This window comes from Struthio camelus, chromosome 6, assembly GCF_040807025.1.
Source record: "Struthio camelus isolate bStrCam1 chromosome 6, bStrCam1.hap1, whole genome shotgun sequence".
Lineage (NCBI taxonomy): Eukaryota > Metazoa > Chordata > Aves > Struthioniformes > Struthionidae > Struthio > Struthio camelus.
In genome coordinates, this window is record NC_090947.1 from 30,375,240 (window position 1) to 30,400,298 (window position 25,059).

Below are 25,059 nucleotides of genomic sequence, written 5' to 3' on the forward strand. Positions count from 1 at the left end.
GTGGACTGGAGAGGGTGATGACTGACTGAATGAGGATGATGAACTAAATGACTACATCTAGTCAGATGCATTGCTCCCTGGAAATGCCTACTGTTCTGCAGTGACAACGAGGGGACTATAGAGAATATTTCTCTTCTTTTCAAGAAGTGGGGCAGGAGCGGGTATCTCCAAAGCTTTAGATTTATTAGCATCAGCAAACTGAGTGGGGACAACATATTAGCATGAAAACAGGGGCTTGGGCTCCTGTTAACCATTAGTAGGGTTAATAGAAATTATAACTTTAGCTTATAAAATATGCCTGTAATGCTATCCCACCTATTTTTATGGTGCCTGAGTCTGGAAAGTGAAGTTACTGCTAGCAGAACTAAAATTGCTTATATAACGAACTTGAGGTTTACAGTAATAACATAGCTGTGATGGGGGCTTCAGCAATATTTAGGGCCTCACTGGCATCCCTGGACACAAGAGGCTTTAATAGGCTTTAGATGTAGCACAATATTAATAAGCCTAAGGGACTAAGCACAAATCAATTTACCTGCTACTTGTTCATAGAAAGCTGAAATTAAAGTTACGGGAGATGGGACCTGAGGGAAATATAGAGAACCTCACCAATTTGCACTAATGATTGGTATACCCCCTTGTGAATGACTGAAATTAGTGTGTTAGCATGGAAATGAACAAACACAATAAAAATAAAAAGACAGGGTTCTCTCCATGAGCACAGCTTTGCTCATTTATTCTGACAACTGTATTTAGTTTGAATGCATGAGAGAACTTTAATAGGACACCAGGAAACACACTGTGGTATATTCTGTAAAAATAAAGGGCCAGCTGGTGTGAGCTAGCATGGTTCAAAACAATAACATTTTGCATTAGATGACAACCTTGGCTGAGTGAATGATGAGGAATATAAAAGGTTGACTCTGGTGTTGGGCCCTCAGATATTTTGCCCTAAAAGGGGGAATGGATAGGGGTGGTTTATGCTCACTATCTCATCTCGTTATCTTGCCAATAGCCCCTTTTTGTAGCAGATTTCCCACTGGCTTAATTAACTCTAATTGTGCCACTCCTGTTGTCTTCTCAGCCAAGCAGGGGTTTTGTAAAATGCAAGCAACCAACCTGCTGTTTTAATTCTAATGGTGCATCTAAGTATGGTCTGCTACTTACCTCCAATAACAGCCACATCTGCTCCAACTGAAGAGCTCTCGATATCTCCATCTATAAACAGATCAGAACATACAAAAGTTAATTAAACAAAAAGGAGTTGGATCATATGTAGCAGCAGTGACTGTACTGATGGTGCTGTATTACTTTAACCTCTGAAACTCAGAACTTAAACAAGATCTCTCGTTAGCAAAGGACATTTATAAAACATCTCATTAGAACTGGCTGTACTGTAGCAGTTTTCTGTCACTGTAACACTGGAAAATAAACAGCTAGCACATTATGCAAACTATCTTTGCCCTCAGGGAAACACCTACTGTTTATTATGAGCACTTACCTGTAACATTCTCCAGTGAATGATTAAATTAAGAGTGTTTGGGTAGTGTGATTATTCTCAGAAAGGTAGTTTTGGGAAAAAAAAATATTGGTGCCCATTTATATTCCTGTTTATGGCTCTTCAGAGTACTCTGGATCCTGATTTGATGTAAATTAATCTGGCTCCATTGATTTCAATTAGTATTTATCTTAGTACCTTATTACCTTTTTTAAATCTTAGTATTTATTTCCTTTTAAACCCACATTTGGAATCAAGACAAGCTTCTTATGTGTGTGGTGTAAAACACAGTTCTTGCTTAGTGCAAGTCTGAATTTGCCCTGGTAAGTCAAATAACATTCTTCACTGGATTATAACTTCTTAAAAAAGATAATTTTGCAATTTAAAAGCAAAAGAGAACTACCCGACCAGGACGTTTAAGAGATAAGAAATTGGTCTGAAAAGTTATAAGCTGCTGAAAGAACAGTTAAAATAGAAATTGCATTTTGATAGTAATTATAGCACTTAACAAAAATTTCCAAAACAACTAATGAATAGCCAGAGCATTTTAGAGGGGGGCAGGAAAGAAAAACCCTAAAAAAGGTGAAGTTTTTTTGCTTCTTATTATCTGAAATAGACCCTAAGTATAAGTAAATTTATGTAGACCAACTTTCTTTCCCAGCTTCTCTGTAGTTTATCAGGGCACAATTCTGATCTCGTTTCCAGCTCCACATCTAATGCCATTGGCATCAGCCCACTTACTCCTGAATTATGTAGATGTCTGAGAAGGTGATGAATGCTTGAAGTTTTGCATGTCGGGTTTATGACAGAGGCCTCTCTTCACCTTCTTTATTATTGCCACTATTTATACAATTAAAAAACCTATTGGTATCCTAACAAGGCAAATAGTCTTACGTGAGGTAATTTTTTCTGTTGATAAACACAGTGGATAGAAAAATTCTCTGGAAAAGGTAAGATGCTAATTCCAAATCTTTCTGTAAATTCTACAGTGGCACTATGGCTGATATCTGGCTCTTCATCTGCTAAATCAGTGATGGATGATGCAAGGGCAAGACACTATCAGGAGCTTTCTCCTTTCTCATGGCTGGTCTCTGATATCAAACTGCAACAACCTGAAGAGAGCTGAGATTCAAAGGATCCCTCTCTTCCTGATCATGGGAGATACTTTTACTGAAGAACTGAATTTCTTCCCTTCTCCCCTAGAGATCTTTCCTATATCTTCTTCCAGCTATACGCTGATGGAAAGATTGAGCACGCCCTGTGCAATTTAAAAAATCTAATTATGTCTAGGACCATTCAAAACCCATGTGCCTCGGAAGAGATTAATTCCTTCAAGGTCAAACTGTTCTGTATTTCTTTATACACCAAATATACACTGCATGCCAAAAAAGAAAGCTCCTATACAGCAATCAAAAATTTAAAGGTGTGAATTCTAAAGCGCTTCCCTAGCCACACAGCTTGCTTCCAAATATTAATTCCAGATCAAATCATCATCCCTTTAATTATAAAAAGGTATGTGAGTATCTCTTTACTCTCTTCTGTCATTCCCAGGTGCCTTTGGGATTCAGATAACAAGCACGTCCTTTATCTCTAGTACTTGCCATAGAAATGCTTTTTGATAGTGGATTACAGTATCATTACTTTGCAGAAAAGTTTAATTTCAATACTGTACTTTCTAAGTTTTCAGAAGAATGATGGCCCAGTCTTGAGCTATCCTGTAGTTGGCACTGCCCTGTTAAGTTGATAACTCTCTGTCATTCAGCAAGCAGTTAGCACCATGATGTGGCATCAGTCACCACAGTTCTCATCATACTGCAAGCAGGAGACTCCATGTTTTATCGTAGAATAGGTCTGTTATCTCTCCAACGGGGGGTTGTCTCCTTTTGTTTTATCCTCTAGAGGCAACTGGTAAGAAACCAGAATTCAGTAGGGAATTAGAAACTGGAGTTGCACAGCTCTGCTCCTGCTTAACTCCTTGCACACACAAGGGTACGTCAAGACCAAGTCCAGTGAATCTGTGGTGTGTTGAGAAAATGGCCTGACAAGTGACTGAAGCAGTGTGCACAGGGAGAAGCAAGAGGTGAGCTCTTTTGACAGCACAGACACTGCATAACGGTACAGGGATCAATGAGAGGTAGTATCGTTGCTCTAAAGGTATATCATTTTAATTAATATTTGAAATGATCGGGTGTTAGGACTCCTGTGATACAACAGCTCTGTACAGCTTCCTGTGCGGTCTGGCATGGGTTGGCCCAACCCTGCTCACAGAAACTTTTTGCCCTGTTTTGTGCCTCTACAGGTCCAAGCCCCAATAGCAGATGTGGTGCTGCTGGCCTGGCCTCTCTACTCCAGCCCTGGCGAGGGGGAGGAGTGTGAGGAAGGCTGCTTTCCAGCTGGCAGTGCTCCTCCCTCTTTCACGCTGAGTAGGGTTGGTGCCTACACAGGGGGGAAGCAGTGGGGCTGAGGAGTACTGGGAGTCAATGGAGGAGGGTGATCTACTGGGAGAATGTGTGCACTTGGGGTTACAAAGGGGGCGAGTGGAGAAGACGAAGAGCGTAAGGACATGGCAGTTACTGCCAATGGCCAGAATTTCCCATGATGTACTCCCCAGATCAATAAAGGAGCAAGGGTGATAGAGCTAAGAGAGAGACCCTCACTATCAGGCTTGCACAGTCCTTGAAATTTCACTTTGTCCAAAAATATTTTGAGACGAGGGGAAGGTATCAGTGTCATTCAAGATTCAAGCAGTATCACCCTTCACTAAATACGACTGAGAAAAACGTAAGGCAGGCACTCATGAAATGAGGCCATCTCGCTGGAATACGGATGAGAGATAACAGTCACCATCCAGACAGGAACACGCTTGTCCAAGAACCTCAGCACCTAGTCTCAAAACTTCAGCTGAGTCTACCTGAGAAATACACTGCACTGCTGTAGGATGGAATCGTAATGTTCCCAGGTAGAAAAAGGCATCCATCATTTTGGAGGAATTTTTAGTTCAGCAATAGCTGTGAGCTTTGACCCTTTTATACCTTGTTCATTCTGTTCATCTTAGTGTGCAGAACACTCAAAGGACTGTGTTTCATAAATTGTTGTTGCACCTGCTTTGGTTGTTTCCCTTTGTTTCAAGGACATCTTTTGTATTAATGACTGCTAAATTATCCTGGCAAAACTTCCCCTCACTGTTAAACTGGCCCTTGTCCATAGCCACAATCTGGTCCTGAATGTGTTTAGGCAGTGCTGTTATTTAGTGCCATTGGTTACTATGACATATAGAAATCAAAAGATTGTGGGAACACTCTTGTTTTTCATAAATCCATAGCTATCCAAATGTGTTGGCTGATTCAAGAACAGAGCATACAAATCAAATCACCTGTCATGGAAAAGTAGGTTTCTAAAAGCCACAATTAAGGGGGGAAAAGAAGTCTTTGTCATGACCTGAAATTCATCACATTCCAGCTCTGCCCGTTAACTTACAGTTAGGAATTTTGCAATAGAACAACAATTGCTACCTGTCTCATTCTCATTAATCAAATAATGCAGAGAAGGTATTAGTCTATGAAAGTCCCAGGAATGTTCCTGACTCGTAAATACTGCAAGCAGATCTCCTGCATAGTTCTTCAAAGGTGAAATGCCAGTACAACTAGATTCCAGTTGTAGCCAGTGGGGAGCTTTTCCTGCTAAATCTGTCAGGAAATTTTGCTCAACTGTCTCCTCCAGGCATGATTTTCCAATAAATCTTAACTTTTACTAATTTTGACAGTTTTTCTTTTTTAAGCTGATCCCATTCCATTTTGGCTGAGGAATACTTGTTTAAAGCAGTAAAATATTCATTTGTGTTCAGAGATCTCCTTGTTTTGCTATACACTTCCCCTGTGAGTTGTGACATTTTGATCTCATCTTTTAAATCATCTTTTACATTTCAGATATGAACGGCTGAAAGCCGTGAGTCACCTCCCCCTGAAAATCATGACACTGTCTTTAAAAACTATTAATATTAAACTTTTTTAATTTGCCCTTTCTCTCACCCTGTAGATACACTCAAGTCTTACTTTCCAGCTTTTCCCTACACTAGCAAAGAGAAAAATGTGCTTTGTAAATGAAAACTGAGGTTTTGGCATAATTTTATGACTCCTGGAAACAGATTTACGTCTCCAGTAAACACGCCTTTAAGGAAAACACAAAGTATTATGAGAATCCTCATAAAGATGCAAGACTTATCCATAAGCATTACCATGTTAAGACATCTAAGTTCATGAACTATTCAACTTATATGATGATGGGAAGGGGCATGTTCATTTTTGGGATATGTAAGTAGTCTCTTCCACCCAGCATAGAAAGCACAGATTTACGTTCCTGCCATTTGTGGAAAAAAACCAATTTGCTTCTGAGGCTACTGTCAGTGAGACCGGATAAATTTACACAAAGGCTCAAGCTTGACCTCCTAATTTTCCAGACATTGTTTTCACCTGCTAAATGAGCTTCTAGCAAAAATCCAGTGTTTACACCCTTGGTAGTTTTGCAGTCAACACTATAATTAGCAATTTCTAAGTACCTACCTCTTTGCTTATTATGGATTTGCATATGGAAAAGGTATGAAAGGAAAACTGTACTTTCCAAGGGGTCACCATCTGGAACATTTGATGAGGAACACATGAAAATCAGCCTACAAGATAGATCTAACCTACTTGTCTGAACTACCAGATCTCTGCTGTGAACATCCACATGAAAAACCTGATGGGATAACATAGCCCTTACCTCAGGACTTCTCAGTGTATCTCTCTCATTTCCCCAAACTAAAGTTGAAAAAGTTTTTGTTTACTGATAAGCAGTGTTGAATATAGAAATAAGAGACTGGGCTTACAGCCTATATACTCATCAATCTCTTGCCGTTGTGGGCAATACTGCACTTTTTGAGTGGGTGAGTTAAGCTGAGTTAGCATACAGATAGCCAGGTGTGATAAGCGGCTTTTACCACACAATTTGCAAGCCACTCAAAGCCAGTCAGGCTGTGCTGCTCCTGCTCCTGCCTTTCAGGATATTTCTACCCACAGGTTTCAACTTTTCACTCATAGCAACCTAAGCTAACCCTTATCACAATGCTCCATTGCTGCCTGCTTGTGGTTATGATCTCAGAAGACTTGGCTGCTCAATTAAATTCAAATGTGTCTCTCTAAATGCTTTCTTGGGCAACCTGTTTTCTCTCTTGATATTTCTGTTCATTGCATAAGTGCTTGAAATTCGTGGATTACCCATCTGCACGATGAGCTGAGCTCCTTAGTGCAGTCCTTTCCTTATTAGGGCTTTCCCAGGCAAGCTAGGAAACATGCTGCAAGGTTTCATCTTTAATCAGCTCACCTAACTACCTTATGAAAAATAATGCCACTGGTGGCACTTCTCCAGGTGAGGCACTACCCAACCTGAGTTAAGGTGTCCACTGACACTCTCTGTCGAACCACTACAACTACTGACTACGTTATTGCAGCAAGTGGTGTGTAAGCAGCCCTCAGCCACAAACGTGTCTTTAGAATCCATGCATTATATGTTTTTCTACCATCTATCCGTGAGCCTCCCGTGGAAAAGGGAATGCAACTCATTCAAACTGAGTTACATCCAATTCATAATTCAGGCCAGACACAAACGTAATTCAGAGAGGGACTGTGACTCTTTTTATTTATTTTGCTTTCGCACATTCATAGATTTGAAAGAAAGTTTTAAATGTATTTCGAAGACTAATTATACACACTTTACTTAGCAATACTTCAAAAAAGTCTAGCAGATTATTGTCTATTTTTTTTTGCTGTATCAATTGATGCAATACAAGATATTTTACAAACTTGTCCTTATTTAATAATGTCTTAATTTTAAAGGAAGATTCCCTCTTGATGTAAAGGATTTGAGTACGGTTTCAAAAACATTCATCACTGATCTAATTGCTTCCACTGAAGACAATAGTAAGGTATTTGATTAAGTTCAGTGCAACACTATAGATTTCTGAAAGTACTGAGAAATCTTCAGAGACCTTCAGGAAGTTTATACAATTATTAAAAATTCTTACTATAGTTTTTACTTTTTTATTATTTAATATTATTTATACACTTTAATAAAATTATATATAATTATAATATATTATAATTATTCCTTTCCCAGGGGCTCTTTTTGTTCTTCATATCCTTTTCTGCAGTCAGAAATTTAGCATTCCTCTTCACTCCAAAAGCAAGTTTTAATGTGTCCCTGTTGCTGACACTGATGCAAGACTTTTCTTACCACATATTTAGTATTGAAGGACTAACGAAGTCTCAACATCTCCATTGTTTATGCAACTGTGGTATGTCCTCCTTGCCCTTTGGTTTACGTTTGTGCCTTGCCAACACATTGCATTCATGAGAAAATCATTAATCTATTAACCTTAGCATGCTGATTTAATTTACAAGCTATAGTTGGAACTGATTCACTGCAGCTGCATGTGTAAAAATGAGTTAGCAAACTTGAAAACTTCATGTTAAAAATATGTTAATTGTTCAAGCAGCTCTCTGGCCTGTGGTAGAGTATCTATCTATCTGTTGCATTGCACTGAGGCCTTTCTGGAGTTAAAAAAAATGTCATGATCTATTTTAATATTTGGCAGTAAGTGGTAGTGCCCCACAAGAGCTGGCATCTCTTATCCTAAAGGGTCATCAGCCTGAACCCATCAATCTGACACATTCTGCTGAAAATCCCATCACCATCTCCCATTAGATATTGAAACATATCAAGGTTGCTCTTCCAAAATTAAGGGACCGTTTCTCATCTGTCAATCTGGACAAGAGACAGAATAATTTGGCTTCCATTTATGCACTTAATTATCATAATGACAGTAATGGTGGATACAACACTAAACCACATGATCTTTTGGGTAAGTAAATCGCCTGTACTCCAAATGTAAGGTAAATTATGTTGGTTAAAAATATCTACAAAATTAAAATACACTGGGCCCAATCCTCTTGCTATGCTAGCTAGCAAGTACTTTTGTCATTAATTCTGAGCAGACAAAATCTCCTCTGATGCTATTAAAATAAAGGTCTATGCAAGACTTTTAACACTTCTATAATGCAACAAGGATAACAGGGCATTATCAAATTAGTTTAATTAGATCAGGGGTGCCACATCATTTCAGCATTTCACATTTGATTCTCGTTTATGCTGTCAGACTCTTACTCCTTTTGGACCATTCCAGAATGTTATTAAACAAATAAGAAAATACAATTTGCCAAAATTTCAGGGAGTAATGACTTCACCCATACGGCTTCTCTTTCTTTTGTGAAGCTGAAATGCACTTGGTTCTTCAGGAAAATCAGAGATAGAGAGATATGCTAAAAGTCAGTTTTTCCCAAAATAATGATATGCAGCTCCAAGAGGAAGAAAGAGGAAAATGCTCATGAAATTTAGGAAATTATTTTAGATGAAAACTAGTATGGATTTTTTAAAACTGAACAGATATTCTGTTTTGAAATAAAAATTTCAACTGGCATAAATTAGAAAACAGAAGACTCTGTTTTAAAGGGTTATATAATCCAAACAAAACATTTGAGTTAAATCAAACATTTCTGTTTATCCCAAAAAAGAACAATTCCCCCCCACTCTTCTTTCAATTTGAACCAAATAGTCTTTTTTTTTTTTCACTTGCATTTACTAGACATACATTAAAGTAATTTAGCTTTTTAGTTCAGGCTGGATGAATATCAGCCACTGATTCTGATGACAATTAAACAAAGTGCATCCAGTAAGAACATTAAAACAGCACTCCTTCCTTAGAAACACTATATGTGCTGTAACCTTAAAGTGCCCATACAGCAAAGGACTTGAGACAGCACTAATTCTAGGCAGGCATGTCCCCTGCAGTGACATATATTTAATGTGGCACATGTATGTGAGTATGTACACTAAACAATTAAGAGAAATTCAGATGGGGCTTTCTGCTGCTTACAATAGCAGGAAGGACGACAAGGTTTCAGGCCAGGGAGTGGAAGCCCAGAATGGTGGAGAAGTTGTGAAAGCAGCCACCTCTAATGGCACTGGAGCTCCTTCACAAATGGACAATGAAGCTTGCAAAAGGATGCTACGGAAATCTTATCTGTAGAGATGGGATGTAGGAAACCACCAAAGTCTACCCAGTGGATGTCTTGTGGCCCATGTATTGTGGTAGGTTTTTCTTGTGTGTTCCTATGCTGCTTGAGGTCTGCAGAGCAAACACTACCTTCTTACTGCACAGAGGGTCTGTGAGATGTGTTGAGCTGGAAGAGGCTCTAAACCCTCTCAAAAAATGCTGCATGTGGCAATTTGCTAGTTGTGCCCTGTTTTGTCGCTTGATGTTTAAACTCATCTATGTGCAAAGAGAATTCCTCACATTTCCATGGAGATATGTTAACGTAACCAGGCCATCATTTACATCTTTCCCCCACAACTGTCAAAGTCGGCTCACACTCCAAATGTACAACATCTTGCTGGGGAAGATAAATCGACCTGTTATTGCTTCATTAAAGCAGGAGTGACAAATGGCATATGAATCAATCCAGAAGGTACAGTCCACGATCAGGCAGTCTTCCTGCATATGTCCTTCCTCCTCCCACCTTTTCCCTCTCCATCAGAAACAGAGCATTCCTTCTGAAGCCTTTTTAATATGGAAGGTTTTGAAAGAAATACTAAATATCCAGAGAATCTACCAGGTAATTTCTACCTGACTTTCCTCCAAAGACAACAATTTGAAGCTCTTGTCATTCTTGCTGAGTCAAATTAGGAGCAAAACAGCCATTTGCTTGTTCACAGAGATCAAAGCAATCCACTGAATGGAAAAAGAGTCACTGATTTAATTGATTAACCACTGCAAATGTTGCAAATGATCACAGGTAATCAAAGTAGCTGAGTCAATCACAGTTCAGAAATAGAAAAAGCCCATCAGACAATCTGTAACAGTATTTAACTTGTAAAATTCTTGAGAAACAATCCATGAAAAAGTACACCTCAGTGACCTAAACTTTGCATGTTAGAAATATCAGCATAAAAATTTGAGCCAGAACCTTCCAGTGGAAAGTCAGAGGTCAAGAGGTTTTAGATGACATGTAGTGTATTGGTAACTCCTTCCTAAACCCTGTCTAAATAGGTATATGCTCTAGTGAGACATTTTAACTGTTTAACTGCTTGTAATTATTTAACAATATGTTCTTTTAATTTGTACCTAACATTCTAAAAGCCTGAATCCCTCTGACTAAGGCAGAATGAATTGTTTGTTAATATCTCAAATATTCTCATCAAATATATTTGACAGCACTGTTAGGCTGATTTTCTATTGGAAGTGTAGGTGTTCCTGCTGTGTGCCTATCTATCCTTCCAACCTTTATAAGTTTTGACTCATTATTCAGCTACAACTGTGTTTAAAGGAAGAACAGGCAAAGATAGGCACTTTGCCTCAATTTTCCTGAAAACGGTAGGCTGAAGAGAAAAGAGAGACCAGATTAGTTCAGCAGTGAAGAAAAGGCAGTGAGAACTCAGCAATTTTATGTTGTGCTCAGCAGCAGCCAGATCTCCAGTCACCATGTGCTTTCCAGTCATCGTGCGTACAGATCCAGAGGAGCTGCAGCAATGTGCTCTTTCTTGCTCAGTGGAGCTGCTGTGGGAGGGAGCTGGTGTTTGTTCGTGGCAGGATTTAGGAGACAGAGACATAAGTCCAAAAGAGTGTTTCATTGGTTCTGTTACTTGCAGACAATTTGTTCAATGAACATTGCCATTCAAGGAAAGAAACACGGCAGGTTTTTTATTAAAGCTGATAAATGTCTGTTAACAGTTCTGAGATAAAAAGGCTGGACCTTGTGTTTAAGTTAAAGGTGATGTGACATAGAAATCACCTGGAACCTAGTGAAAGCACACAGTTATGTAAAAGGATATTTTCCTGACAATTTGAAGAATTTAGCGCCAGGCTGCTCTCCTTAGAAAAGCATAACAACTTTTCCAACACAGGCAGGTTTCTTCCTTTTTCTCTCTTCCCCAACAGTGATATTTTTTAGCAAAGCAGTCCTACAGATGATAACTCTTGGAAATAGGAGCTTTCTCTTCTCTGTCTCTGTCCTTATCTGATATCAATTGTATCCAACCACATTCAGCTCATATACTGGTGCTTGCCTAAGGCCCTATCTACTAAGCACTGCAAGTGGAAATGTCAGGATGTTTAGCATATGCTCTTTAGGGACACAGAGTTCTGTCCCGGAGCACTGATGAGATTAATATTATTAATGGAGATATCTATTGTGGAAGCAATCTTCCAAATGTTTTAAATATCGAGCATATTAACCAAAGAAAATAAGGCACATTGAAACACCTTAGAAACTTGCAAGGCAAATAATAGCTTAGAGCAACAACACTTCTCATTTTCCAAGGCTCCTGCAATAAATATGTGATTTCTTTTACAAATCTTCTCCACTAAAAATACAAAACAAAGCTTGCTTTATTAGCTGAAAAGCATCTGCATAGCGGTCCAAGCTGTCTGAATTGAGTTGAGCAATTTTAGCAAAACTTCTTTATGATCTATCATTCATCTGAACAATTCTAGTCAGATTGTGCAATAATTGTTAAAGGAAAAAAAGTCTTGTTTGTCTCTTATTTTTGGACAGTTGTCTGGCATTATTTGACAAATAGCATATTGAATACATTAACAGAGCCGAACATGAAAATCCTGCATTGATGTCATATACTGAATGATTTTCAGTGAGGTACTTTTATTGCTATGAGATTCATTGATAAGCCATTAGTAATGTTACTCTCTCATAATGAAAAGTGAACAGCACCATGTTGTTGGGAGCTAACAACCAGCTTGGTGAGACGTTTGACCACTAGAAAGGAACCTAAGTGATCTGTGTTGTCTCTGTAGATGCTGCAGAGAGGACACTCATACTTGAAAAGAGATCCATTCAGCTCCATGAAGGTGTGATGGATACTGGATAGGGGGTGGGAATTTCTTTTCCCATCAACCAGATAGCAAACCTAGACTAGCTTAGATTAAAGGCCTGGGTTTCAGGAATCTATAATTAGGGAAAATAAACCCCAACCATAACTGTTGACGTTACCCAACCATCTTCTTTCAAAGACTGTGCTGAAGGCTTGGCCTTTCTAAAAGGTAGTCAAAGCCTTTCCACAGAGATCAACACGCACTGATCAGCAGGGCTAGATCTCTCCGGCAAGTGCTAAAATAGTGCTTTACATTTCTGTATTTGGCCTATGAAGTTGCAGTCATGTTAATGGAAGCAACTTTATCTTGCCAAAATTAGATGCTGGTATATTCCTAACTAGAAAAGAACTCCCCTTAGTTTAGTCTCTTAATAGTAAGTCCTTTTTGTGCTACTGCTCACACGCATATTTGCAGATCTTGTACACTGGGGTGAATCAGTGGATACATATGCACTGCAGTTGAGGAACAATGAACTAACTGTTTGAGATTAATATCCTTAAGGATTTGCGTCCTTTGTCATTTAGCAATCCCAATCCACCCATGCAACAATAAACCCAGCTTGGATCCAAGCAATCCCAATCCACCTATGCAACAATAATCCCAGCTTGGATCCATAGTCCATGATACCTCAGCTTTACATGATGTTCCAAGCATTGTGTCTACTCTAGAGCTTGGGACGTGTGCAATGCCGCTGCCAGACAGGAGAGGCTCCATGTGCCCTTCCCTGAATGGCTCTCTGTATCCAGCTATTGACTTTCACATAACTTGCAGGACCACAGCCACCTCTGAGGCTTCTGCTTCTCTTTCAAATTTGTTTAACATTGGTCAGTGGATCCAAAAGTTATTGATGGGAATTGACAGAGGGATGAACAGATGATGAAGAAGGCACATAGACACAAGAAATACATAAGCCTCATTTCATTAGAAAATTGGACTGAAAACAGAAGAAGCAGTGGCGGAAGTACTTAAATAATATTCATATTTTGGTCACCAATTAAAAATGCCATTTTTGGGGGACTATTTCAAAACATGTAGCCCATGTCTTTATTGGTTTAAACAGCCAAACGAAAGCCAAAAGGACATGATTGACCTTTTTGGTCAAAATGCTACATTTTAATAGTGTGGACTATATTTTAAACCTTTAAAGTCAGATTCAGCTCAGACAGCCCAGGCAATTTCAATGGAAGATTAATCTGTGTCATTAAGCAAAGAAATATGGTCTAGTACTTTTCAATAGCAACAAACGCTTGCTCAGGCACTTCTCTGATCAGCATATTTTTGGCTTACTGTATTTAAAGCCTTTAGGCTGCTTCTTTCCTAAGTACATGAAATGTACATGCAGGAAAGCTGAGAGTGAATTGTTGTGATTTGACCTGGCTGCCATGTTGCAGCTGAAAAGGGTAGTCTTGTTCCTAACCCTTTTCCGCTCAAGCTGATCCAGCAGAAAACCAGCCCACCAAAAAATAAAAAGCCGGGGGGAGATATTTCTCTTTTGGCAGACTGATCCAAGTCACCATATGCTTTCACTGTCGGTTAGTCTGTTAACATGGAGGGGGCTGGCAAGATGCAGACAGAGGGGGCAAAAAGCAGGAATGTTCTTTTTAGGGGTGGGGAGGATGAAGTACATTATATATCTGCTCCCAGAATGAAAAGATCTGCACAAACAGAAATATAAGGAGGAAAACAGCTGGATAATTCCTCACTAGGTCTCTCTGAACAGAACACAGAACTTCAGCTTTTCATATCACAGTGACAGCTGTGAAATATAGAGGCTCCAGAAGGCCGGGGCAAAAGTTGAGAGCATAGTATTCTCTGCATAAGCATATACATTGTAATGCACTAAGAAATAAGGACTCTCTCTCAGCTGTCTAAATAGGCACCCTAGAGCAGAACTGTCACTCTGTGCCTCCCTCCTTGCCTGGAGGAATGTTGCTCTTCCATAGCTGAATCAGCCATAATCATGCTCTGCAGCTGAATAGCTGCAGTAATCATTGCTGTCCCATTTACACTAATATCAAAGCAGAGCACCGTTCTAACAGACAAAGTGAACAACCTAGTGGTATATATGCAAGGCAGTATTTGCAAAAACGCTCTTTGTTAAGCTGCTTCTGCTCCCTTTGAAGTCGGTGGCAAATCTCCCATGCATTCCAAGTGCACAGCTGGGCCAGTGGTGAAAGCTTTTACATTTCCGCTTTTACAAATATTTGAAACAGGAAAGAACCAAGGATTCATTGTCAAGATCATCAGATACAGCCTCTGTCTGTCCTCTCTGTCTTACCATCTCTCAGGTTAATTTACCAATTTACTACCTAACAGCACTGCAAAAATCTGCCTTCTCAAACAATCGTGAAAGAGCCTGCATATTTCTCAAAGCCCTTTCATAACATCCCCAAACTATTTACCATTTCTTGCAAAGACGTCTGCTTTGGAACAGTATCATGGGGTCAAGCTACCCCACTAAAACACCTATTAGTAAAAAGAGAACCAAAAAAAAAAGAAAAAAAAAGAAAAAAAAAAAAAGAATGAACAAATCAACAGCACCAGCACAGCCCTGGAAAATATGAAGTCATAAGCAGAGTTCAGCCAGAGCAGACTCCTGTTAAACCTTGTTTAAGAGCCAAGTTCCACCCTGAGATATGTGTGAACTGCAGTTTATTTCAGGGGGAGCTGTGCTGTACCTCATGTTAGGGCAAGGTTTGTACACAAGTACGTATCTGTTACAAGTCAGAGAGGAGTAAAGCCCACATCCCTTTTACATTTTTTGGTTCACTCTGCATAGAAAGAACAGCAACCTGAAGGAAGTGGATAAAACAGCCTGTACTTTCACAAGGCTTCTCTGTCAACTTTAATTCCCTCCTCCACCACACCGGAATGCTTGTTTCTAAATCCACTAGACTACTTTCATGATATTTGATAGCCTTTCCCCGTCCCCTAACACCACCCCTATGAGAGTTAAGCACACAGACAGAAGCTAATAAGGTTTGTCTTTCTAGTTTCTTTGCTCTTGGGAGTCCCTTTATGAGAGAGTTAGCAAGAACTGTTTCCCAGGATATGTGCCTGCTTTGTAAAGCAAGGGACATATCCAGTAGTCTGAACTGCCCTGAAGCCTTCCACCAAACATTTTTTTGTGACAGCTAGGAGCTCCACTGAATGATGAGGGAAGAAGGAGAGGCAGAGGCTTTCCCCATTCTTCTCATCCCCTTGCATTCCCAGACAGGAGCTAGGCATGACGGTAACCCTTGTGCTGCACTGAACTGCACGGATAGCTTCAGGCAACAGCCTTTTGTGTTGCTGGGGATGGCTCCTGCTGCACAGCTGGCTGTTATAGAGGACGAGTGGATAAAGTAATGGCCACATTTCTGTACGGCTCCTGGAGGCACTGTGGTTACCTGGGGGAGGAAGGCGGAGGGATGCCTTGCTCCCTGACACAAGCTGCCTGTCACAGGCTGTGCCTTCAGCAGTGCTTGGCTCTCAGGGCTGAATTCCTTCAATTATAAGTTAAAAGAAGTCATTCAAGAAGAGGGCAGAAGGGGAAGTAAGTCTCAGTCCTGCCAAGTGTTCAGTCTGGATGTGAGCAGGAGCTTCAGTTATATCATATGAGGAACTCTGGTAAATGCAAAGGTCTTTATACCTGAAGACACCACCTTAAGCACTAACTTCTACTAAAATACTAACTCTGGCTCAAGTAGTTCCTGTGCCTCAGATCCTCAGATGCTTGCTCTGTGCTTCCCCTCTCCCTTAGGCATCTACTTCTTGCTCTAATGGGGAAGATGGACCTATAGCTCCATGCTTATGTTCTAGCACTCATGGGAAGAGCTGAACAAGTATTTAAATCCTGGTTATTTAAGAATGCCCAAAACCACAAGGATCAAATCTGTACTGGAAAGCGCTTTTCACAGATTCTGTAGCAGACCTGAAGAAGTGGCAGTGTCCCTGGGAAAGAGAGCCTCTTTTCCTCAGTGCTGGTGTGACCTAACAGCCAGTGGGCAAGTGCCCAGGGAAATACATGTGCAGGTCTGGTAATGCCACAGCATGGCTTCGTGTGCAATGGCAGTGAAACAAAGGAGCTGCACAGAAAAAATAGGTGCCAAATCACATTATGTAAAGGACAGATTGGAAACAACCCAGAAAGGATGGAGAATGGGAAAGAGAGGGAATTCTTTTCCCTGATTTCCTGAGGTCTGTAGTGAGGCAGGGTAGAGGCTGAGGGACCTGTTTTTTCTCCCCTTGTTGCCTTCAAGAATGAAGTCACTGGCTCCTTTGAAAGGCGTCTCCACCGCCCTGACAGACTAAGGCCACCCTACTTACAGAAAGAGCATGTGGATAAGCTGCCCTCCCTGTCTTTCACTGTAGATGCTTTGGAGAGCTGTATTCATCCTGATTCCTTTGAGATATTCTGCTTGGTACCGGGAAGAGATATCAGACACAGCCGAGAGGAGCCCCTGGGCAGGGAACCGGGGCGGGAGCTGGACGCAACAGAGAGATGGGGCCATCCAGTCACGGACAAGAGGATATGCAGGCAGCTTTCCCCCTCATCCCCGTTCTGCAAGGCACCCTGGCATGTGTAATCATCTGTGGTTGTAGAGCTGTTATGTACCATGGCAACTATTGCAGCCCTGAGGCCTTCTACATCTCTTGTTAGAGGAATTGATCAAAAGCCTTTCCTTCAACAGCAGCAGGATGCACGCCGTCAGTGCCCAGAGAGACGATATACCCCCGGCCATAGCTGGAGAGCCGAGACTATGTGCCTGTCATGGGACTAATTTTGCATCCCTCTCTGTATCTCTCCCCCACAGGATTATGCTCCATGTGGAGGAGAAGATGCATGTGTCCTCTTAAGAATATGGATGCTCGTGCCCACAGACAGCAAGCTGTTACTTTAATATGCCAAACAGTGGCAAATGAAATCAATTGCTAAGCTGGACATCAGCATTCATCAGTGCATCCTCAGCAGACTTGCATCAGCCAGCCACCCACAAGCCCTGGTCCTGGCTAATTGCTGCTGAGGTAGCAGGGCAAGAGTGTAAGGTCACATCTCCTAGGGTTCAAGACCATCTTCTTAGGTGTGAGCTGTAAAGGAATTCACGTAGGTGGAAAATAGCATGTGTTAGATCTGCTGCCACTTCTGCCAAAATGCCCTCTGCTTCGGAAGACCTAGATTAGAATTGATCATAATAAATCTATACTGAGGTGCACTTCTTAAAAATCAAGTGGGTTGAGTGTGAGATGCAGTGTGCTGAAGGGACTCAGCACTTAACAGACATATTCCTCTAAACCTCAAGGAGTTATGCATCTAGGCTGATCTTTCTGCAGCTGTCTGTGTGATATGGGGACTTATTTTTCCAGTCAAGTGTGTGAACAGACACTCAAAGCTCTGCAGCAGCTTTGAGTAACTTAGCACTGACGCACAGGAACCTGATCCAAAGCCCACTGACATTACACCTACACTGGTGGCTCTTGTGGTATCCGTGAATTTCTCATGTGGGTGGCGGGTGCGGCACCTTGCACACCCTGTCAGGTTTACACCACTCACCACATCTGAGGTTGGGAAGGTTTTTCCTCCCATATCCCTGCTTCCCTCCACATCTATAGTAGCAGGATGTATTTGAATTTATGCTAGTATTTAGTATGAGTTACAGTCCTTTTTCTATGATCATCTGATCATTTTTATGAAAGAAATTCCTTGCTGTTGCAGGACATGGGGGCATTACTGACAGTCTTGATCTCTCTTGCTTTCTTCTAGTGGCACATAGTTGCTTTTGCTACTTTTATTTTCTTGTACTAAAAGTGCTGGAGGTAGGGAAGACAAGGTGAGAAGGGAGGCCAGTGTATTGTGGATAATAGCACTTTCCTCTAGCAAATGGACGCTTGCTCACAGCTTGTGAAGATACAACCTGAGCTAGGTCCTTTGGCTACTGTTAGTGATGTACCCACAACAACATAGTTTCATCTCCTGATCACACAGCAGGTATCTTCAAAGCAGACAAATGGGATGAGACAAGACGTCACAATTCTCGTTTGGTGGAGAGGGATCTGAGGTACAAAAGAGATAAAAGTTGTGGGAAACTCTCGGGGAGGGAGTTTGTCAGGGCAGGAAGCATCTTGCTGAGTGTGGCTCTGTGCAGGACTTGCAAAAGTGGGGTCTCAGCCTCTGCTGAATGTGGGAGTCTCTCCCTCCTTATTTCATCGCTACAAGTTTTTATTCCTTAAGAAAAAATTAATTGAATTCCTTAAGAAATAAAGGGCCTTGAAGGGCATCCCTGAATATGACTGTCTCCTCTTTATGCTTTGCTGTTCCAGTTTCCAAAAGTTGTTTCTGATGAGGAAAATATGCCCCTCTCCTCTGCAATGAGTAACAGAGGTGATTTTAATTACAGGACATATGCTCCTCCCTCCTAGTTATTGCTGCAATTTCATATCTGACAAAAATAAGTACCCAGTTCATCAAAAGGCAGCAGCTTGCATTTCCTCTTTGTGCCTTTACAATTGGTCACCCCCAGCAGCTGCTGGACTCCGCAAGGTCCCAGGGCTCAGCTGCACCACATTTGAAAAGAAGGGAGATCTACTCAGTGATTCAGTACTCAGGTCACTCAAAAATGGCACAGTGGAAGCAGGAATGTGGAATTCATGCTCCCGTCTGCTTTGCTACTGGCCTCTGGAGAAAACAGGACACAGGACATGCTTCCTGCCTAGGGAGCATTCTTAACAACCCAGGATAGAAGGCATGTCCTTTTCCTTAAAGGAAACGTAAGTCATGAAGAGGAGTAGAGGGAAAATGTCCACTGCCTTGGGCTGCATTTTACCTTAAAAGCAGTGTCATGCAGTGGTACTTCCTCCCGCTTTCTCACTGGGTGTCATGCAGGGGTACTTCCTCTCGCTTTCTCACCCAGTGCTTAAAGCTGTTGTTTACTTTTTTAGGAAAGATAGTTTTAAAACAAGCAGCTTCATCTATCTCTACCACCCTATTCTTGCTCCAGTCATGAACCTTCTGACACAAGTCAGATGTTATTGAAATGAAAGGTTTCATTCATCCCAAGCGAAGGCAATCAGCAGAGGTAACTCAAGAGGAGAAGGGCTTGACTCATGCTGTTTCCAGCTCACAGTTACACGTCCTCACAATGCAGAGATTAAGCATCTCACAAAGTGTGTGGGAAGAGGAAGAAGAGTCTTTGTCTGAGATTCACAGATTTTAATGGATTCCAGAAGGGGAAATCTTTTACCAAGGAGTGATAGCAAAGTTCAGGAGAAATGCAAAAGCATTTATCTCCACAGTCGCACTCCTGCCTGACAAAGGTGGGAGGGGTGATTTACTCCTCCTAAGTATAAGGAGTCCCTTATGGATCATTGATCTATAGAGAGAATAAGCTCAGGAGCCACAGACATCTTTTCTTAATGTGCAAGCACCTTGAATATGCTGGAAGTATTCTTCTCTGGGAGCATACAGAATCAGTTTATCTTTGTTTGCTCCTCTCCTCCTCCCTTTCCCCCCACCTTCAATGCTGGCTCTCACAAGAGCTCTGGTTACCACTGCTAAATCACTTTACCTTCATTAAAATCTGTGCTGGTAGAAGATGAGCCTGCCTTGAGATAAATCAAGGCATTTGAAATAGACTAATATTAAAAAGTGAAGATCTGCAATCAGCAAATTCTGATTCAAAGTCCAATGAAATCAATATGAGTAATCCCAGATTCCAGGGTGCAATTATCTCAATGCCATTGGTTTTGGCAATGCAATGATAACTTGTGAGTAATGTTGTGAGAACCTTTGCACAAACCTGAAGGAGACAGAAACAGCTGAATATTTATTTACATGCCAAACCCTCAGGTGATGAAGCTGTATGTTTTCAGCAAGAGCTGATCGGAGAACACGTACCAAGGTACGGCAGGAAACAGGGCACATGTGGTGGACACCTCCTGTTATTATCTTCTCATTTCTTGACAGGTAAAAAAAAGAAAAATGGATCATCCAGTTTTTTATACATGCATTGGTCAAAACGGGACTTCTGAAATATCATTAAGAACTCGTACCAAAAAAAGAAACAAACAAGGCTTAGTATTTTACTCTTCTACCTTGCTTCCAATTTCTTGTCTCCTTTTGACTTTCAGAAACCATTTGAAAATAGTTCCACAAAGCATCAGTTGCTAAGTGAGGAACCCTAAGGTCTGGTTATCTCCATTCACCACATACAGCCATTTACAGAATGCCGCTAGTCTGTAATGGATGGCTTTTCATACTTCACTTTGGCAAAACTTACCTGCAAAATATGTAAGGCAGCAGAGAGCTATGTTGCTATATTCAAATCTTGCAAGAACCCCTCATTCTATGCTTGGGTTTACTAGCTTCCACATAAGTCTGCTAAAGCCACATCCTCATTGCTGCAAATGACTTACAAGACAGGAAAAGTGGCTTAGAAAAAAATCTGAAGCTGAGTGGTTTCCTTGGTTTTTATGTTCCTTTATGTGAGTGTGTGCACATGTGCACAGCATCCCTTATTTTTGCTCTTTGTCACACATTGTATCACAGAGTTAGGTTTTGGCAAGTTGAAAAATGTGAAGATTAGAATACTCGTGTTTACATGTATTACCACCTGCTACTTCATTTCTTCCACGGTGCTTAAATGTTCAGACACGTGGCTTTGAAACATGCTACCTTTAACGCACTTTAAAACTCCACTGGATATCCAGTTTGCTTTGATCTCCACAGTCTAGAGACTACCTCAGAGAATACAAATGAGTATGTTTATGGGAAAAAAATTTTCAAGGAGAAAACCCTAAAATGCTTCCAGCTCAATATGCTTTGCCAGATGCTGTCATACTGAAGTTTGTTTTACATTTTATCGTTATACTTCAGAAGACCTCAGTCTCTTTCCAGAATGAGCGACTTGATGAGGTAACTTGTGAAGACGATTGTGGTCAGTGCTGCCTAGGATGAGTACTGAACCGGCAAATAATTAGTTGGTGATTTTTGTTTAGAGAGGAGATGAAAGGAGAGATGATTTCTGTCCTGGGGAATTTACAGAATAAACACAGTAAAACAAAAAAGGTACGATCACATAAGGGAGAAGACCAGACTTTGTCAAGAGAGAATGGGAAAGGATATCAGTGGAAGCTTGTTATTAATGAGAAGGAAGGAGACATTCAGTGGAGAGCTGGAAACACAGAAAGACAGAGCAAAACACAGAAAGACAGAGCAAATCAGCTCCCTTCTGGGCAAGTCCATCTGTGCCATCTCTCACCACAGGAAGTCACCATCGATCATTGGCTTTGCGGTTATGGCTTGTGGGGGGGGGGTTATCTCATGATGTGTCAATATCACTGGAAAGCCCACTTTCTTAAAGGCTGAAGTAACTTCAAATTCTCCCATTTACTCCACTGTTCCTTATTACTGGGGCAGGGATAGGATGAATAACGGCAGAAAGCGACTCAGTGCTCAGAACATAGTGAGTGATTATAAAAAGGAGTGTGAAAAACATGACTTCCTCTTTTCCCAAAGCAAGGGGGAAGTTGGAAAGGAAGTATGGCTCTGAATGAAAGTTTTTTTTTCCTTCGTCTGCCCTGCTCAACTCCTTATGCAGGTTTTCCTGTAAAGTTCCTGTGCATCCTCCCTGTTATCACCAAGGGCTAAATTTCCAGTAGGAACTGGCAGACCAGGCTTTGTTTGTTCTTTAAAATAAAAGATCCTGATGAGTTTGCTGAAGGGAAAATTGGCTTTGTGTGCAACGGAGACTCCAAAAAAGCAAACTCCTTGACATAATTATGGAAATTCAAGGGGGACAGACAATAATAAACTCTCCCAAACATAAGATCCAGGATGTAAAAAAAGTGTCCCAGGTTGTAGATAAAAATTCCTATGTGATGACAGGAAAGATCGGGGGGGGGGGGGGAGGGTGTTGTTTCATAGCAATTTGCAAAGATGAGAGACTAAAGAGAAACCAATGGAGAACAGAACAGGGAGGAGGCGACTCCCAGAGGAAACAAGGCTCCAGCCTAGAGGCTGACAAGGAAAGATTTATGTCTTCCTCGCCTGTGGTTACAGCTTCTCTTCTTTCCCACTGCCAAGATTTGTGCAACGTCCTTGAAAGAAGGGAGGAAAACTGGGACCTGCCCGTGTTTCTTTTGCTGAGATACGAGCGCTTACCTGCAGGCTGAGAAAGGGACAGGCATGAAGCAATAGGAGGTGCACAGGATATCTCTGATCTGAGCTGACCAGACAACCCGAGAGGGCAGGTGTGCGAAAGAAATGATGATCAGAGACTGGTCCACTTTGTGAGAGCATCCTTGCATCAGGGATACATCAAGAAATTAATACTCAGTGGCACATGAATGAGCTATCTTAGAAGAAAAAAGTCTGCTAGCTAGTGAGCTCTGGTTTGTAAAGTGCTCCCTCAATGCCTTAGGAAACAGAAACTTCTGAAAATGTTTAGATTTCATTTCAAAATGCTAAATTTCTGAGCCAAATAGATGCTAAGAAAACTTTGACAATGGAATTCAACAATATACACATACAGATCCCAGAAGACAGAAATAAAATATAAAAATCTAGACTGCATCATTTCAAAGTGGCTTCGGTATTTTCAAAAACTTACACGTGATGCCTGAATTCTTGGATGACATAACTTTTATGTTAACTCTTCACAATTCACTAGAAATATTTTTCCTCTACTTGTTCATACACGTACGTCTTTAATCACCTGTAATAAGGTGATTTGTGGGCTATTTGCTTTAGCTGAAGTTGGTTACCAGGAGCTGCTTTTTCATTCTATTTTAAATGACTGCAATTTTTGAAATATTCAATTAGCAGATGAGGAACCTCTCATTTTCATGTAAATCAGGATGCTTGTTCAGAGAACAGAAACTTATTTGTGTTGGGTACAGAGAATCAATCTTGCTTACACAGAAGGATCCAGGTAACCTGTAGTAACAATTCTGGGAAAGCTGTTCCTGTATAAGTTCATTTTTCCAATATCTCTTTGAGGTAGACACTGAACTACAAAATGAAACTGAACTTATTCTTCAGTGAGTATTCCACTTCCAAAGTAGGGTAGTCATTTTGTAAAGAAGCTCCTTTTATTTTGGCATGAACATATTAAAATGATCAGTTTTTCTAGAGAACTGTACAGGAAGGGGTATTCTGAAGAGTTACATCCATCAAATTCTCCCAGCACAGCGAGGGTCCTGAAGGAACACACTCCTGACTGAAACACTGGCTGCTTGAAGTTTAAGCCTGCACCATTCACACCCTCAAGAATAGTGCAGACTTCACCTTTTCTAACCCATGGTTCTCCCCTTTTAAATAGCTTGGTCCATATGCAACATCTATTTCCTCCTCATTTCTTAAATCGTTTTCATTGCTTTTCTCTGAATCTTTGCCTACTGGGTCATGGGTCCTATAACAGTGCCCAAGATGGATTTAGGCACTATTGTGCTGGTGGGAGTGATTCAGTGTCTATACCACCTAGAACTGCTAGGCTCTGGCCCTATGTACAGTCAACGGAGAGACACCTGAATTTGGTGTCTGCAAAAGATAGTTTGAATAAAGTCCTTCAGCTGATGTTTTACTGTATCATATAAAAAGGATACTTCATAATATTTTCCAGCTCCTTATATACAGCCCAAGCTATCTGCTCGCTTTCTTTCTTGTTACCGAGTTTACGCCTCTGCTAAGCCTTCAAAAACCTGGTCATTTTTCTGCTATTTTTGAAGGCGTCTATAATATAAAAGGAGAAAGATGAGCTTATGGGTATTGGTCTCTGAATAGAGATGCAGTCAGGGTAATAAAATTCTCCACAAACAGAAGTCTGAGTAGTGAAGAAGTATACACCTAGTGAGAAGGGGTGTGTGTGCGCATATATATGTGTGTGTTTATATGTATCCATATAGATATACTATCTATATATGCATATTATATATATAAGAAATCAAATCCATTTGGCAGGTTTGCTGTTGCAAACACTCCCTCTGTTTCTAAATCTAAACACCCACATATATATATATAGACTTTATGTCTGATTCTGCAGTGCTATGAGCTTGTGACACATGTTCTTCATAATGCAAACTGGCTCATAAAACAAGACATTTTAAACATGCAGTCCCCAGTAAAACAGTCATTTGTCACTCATAATGACACAGAGCTGTCTCAGGGCGTGTTCAAAAGCCCCCCTGCAACTTACTGATAAAAAGCTTAACTCCATTTCAGGCCTTATCTGAAGAAAAAAGAGGTAGGCCCTGATGAAATAGCTGTTTTTTTTCCCTAGGATTAAAAAAAGAGAGGGAGAGAGAAGGGAAAAAATCACTTTAAAACTCATATGCAGCAGAACAAGTTTAACCCATTGAGATTTTAAGTGCAGTTTTCTGCTTCATCAGGAAGAATCCTGTGGTGAAACATATGTCAGAAGAGACGAAGGTATGAGAAGTTGGCCTACTCTGCAGATGAGAAGATTAATTAAGAGGAAAATCACTTAGCCAGATGTCTCATTGGTGAAACTACACGTGCAAGGTACATCTGCAGTAAGAGAGCGGCATAGCATAGATAGTGAGCTTGATTTCCATGCCAGCGTTGGAAAGATAGGAATCTGAAGTGAAT

At 40.8% G+C, this 25,059-nt stretch overlaps 1 protein-coding gene across 1 annotated transcript in view; it reads right to left on the bottom strand.

Annotated features, from left to right (window-relative positions):
• The window catches only part of GYPC (glycophorin C (Gerbich blood group)), a 40,210-nt gene that overhangs the window by 9,470 nt on the left and 5,681 nt on the right, over window positions 1–25,059 (bottom strand). The window contains exon 3 of the mRNA XM_009667826.2: window positions 1,168–1,218. Coding sequence (XP_009666121.1) covers window positions 1,168–1,218 — 51 coding nt within the window. The remainder of the gene's footprint in view (window positions 1–1,167; window positions 1,219–25,059) is intronic.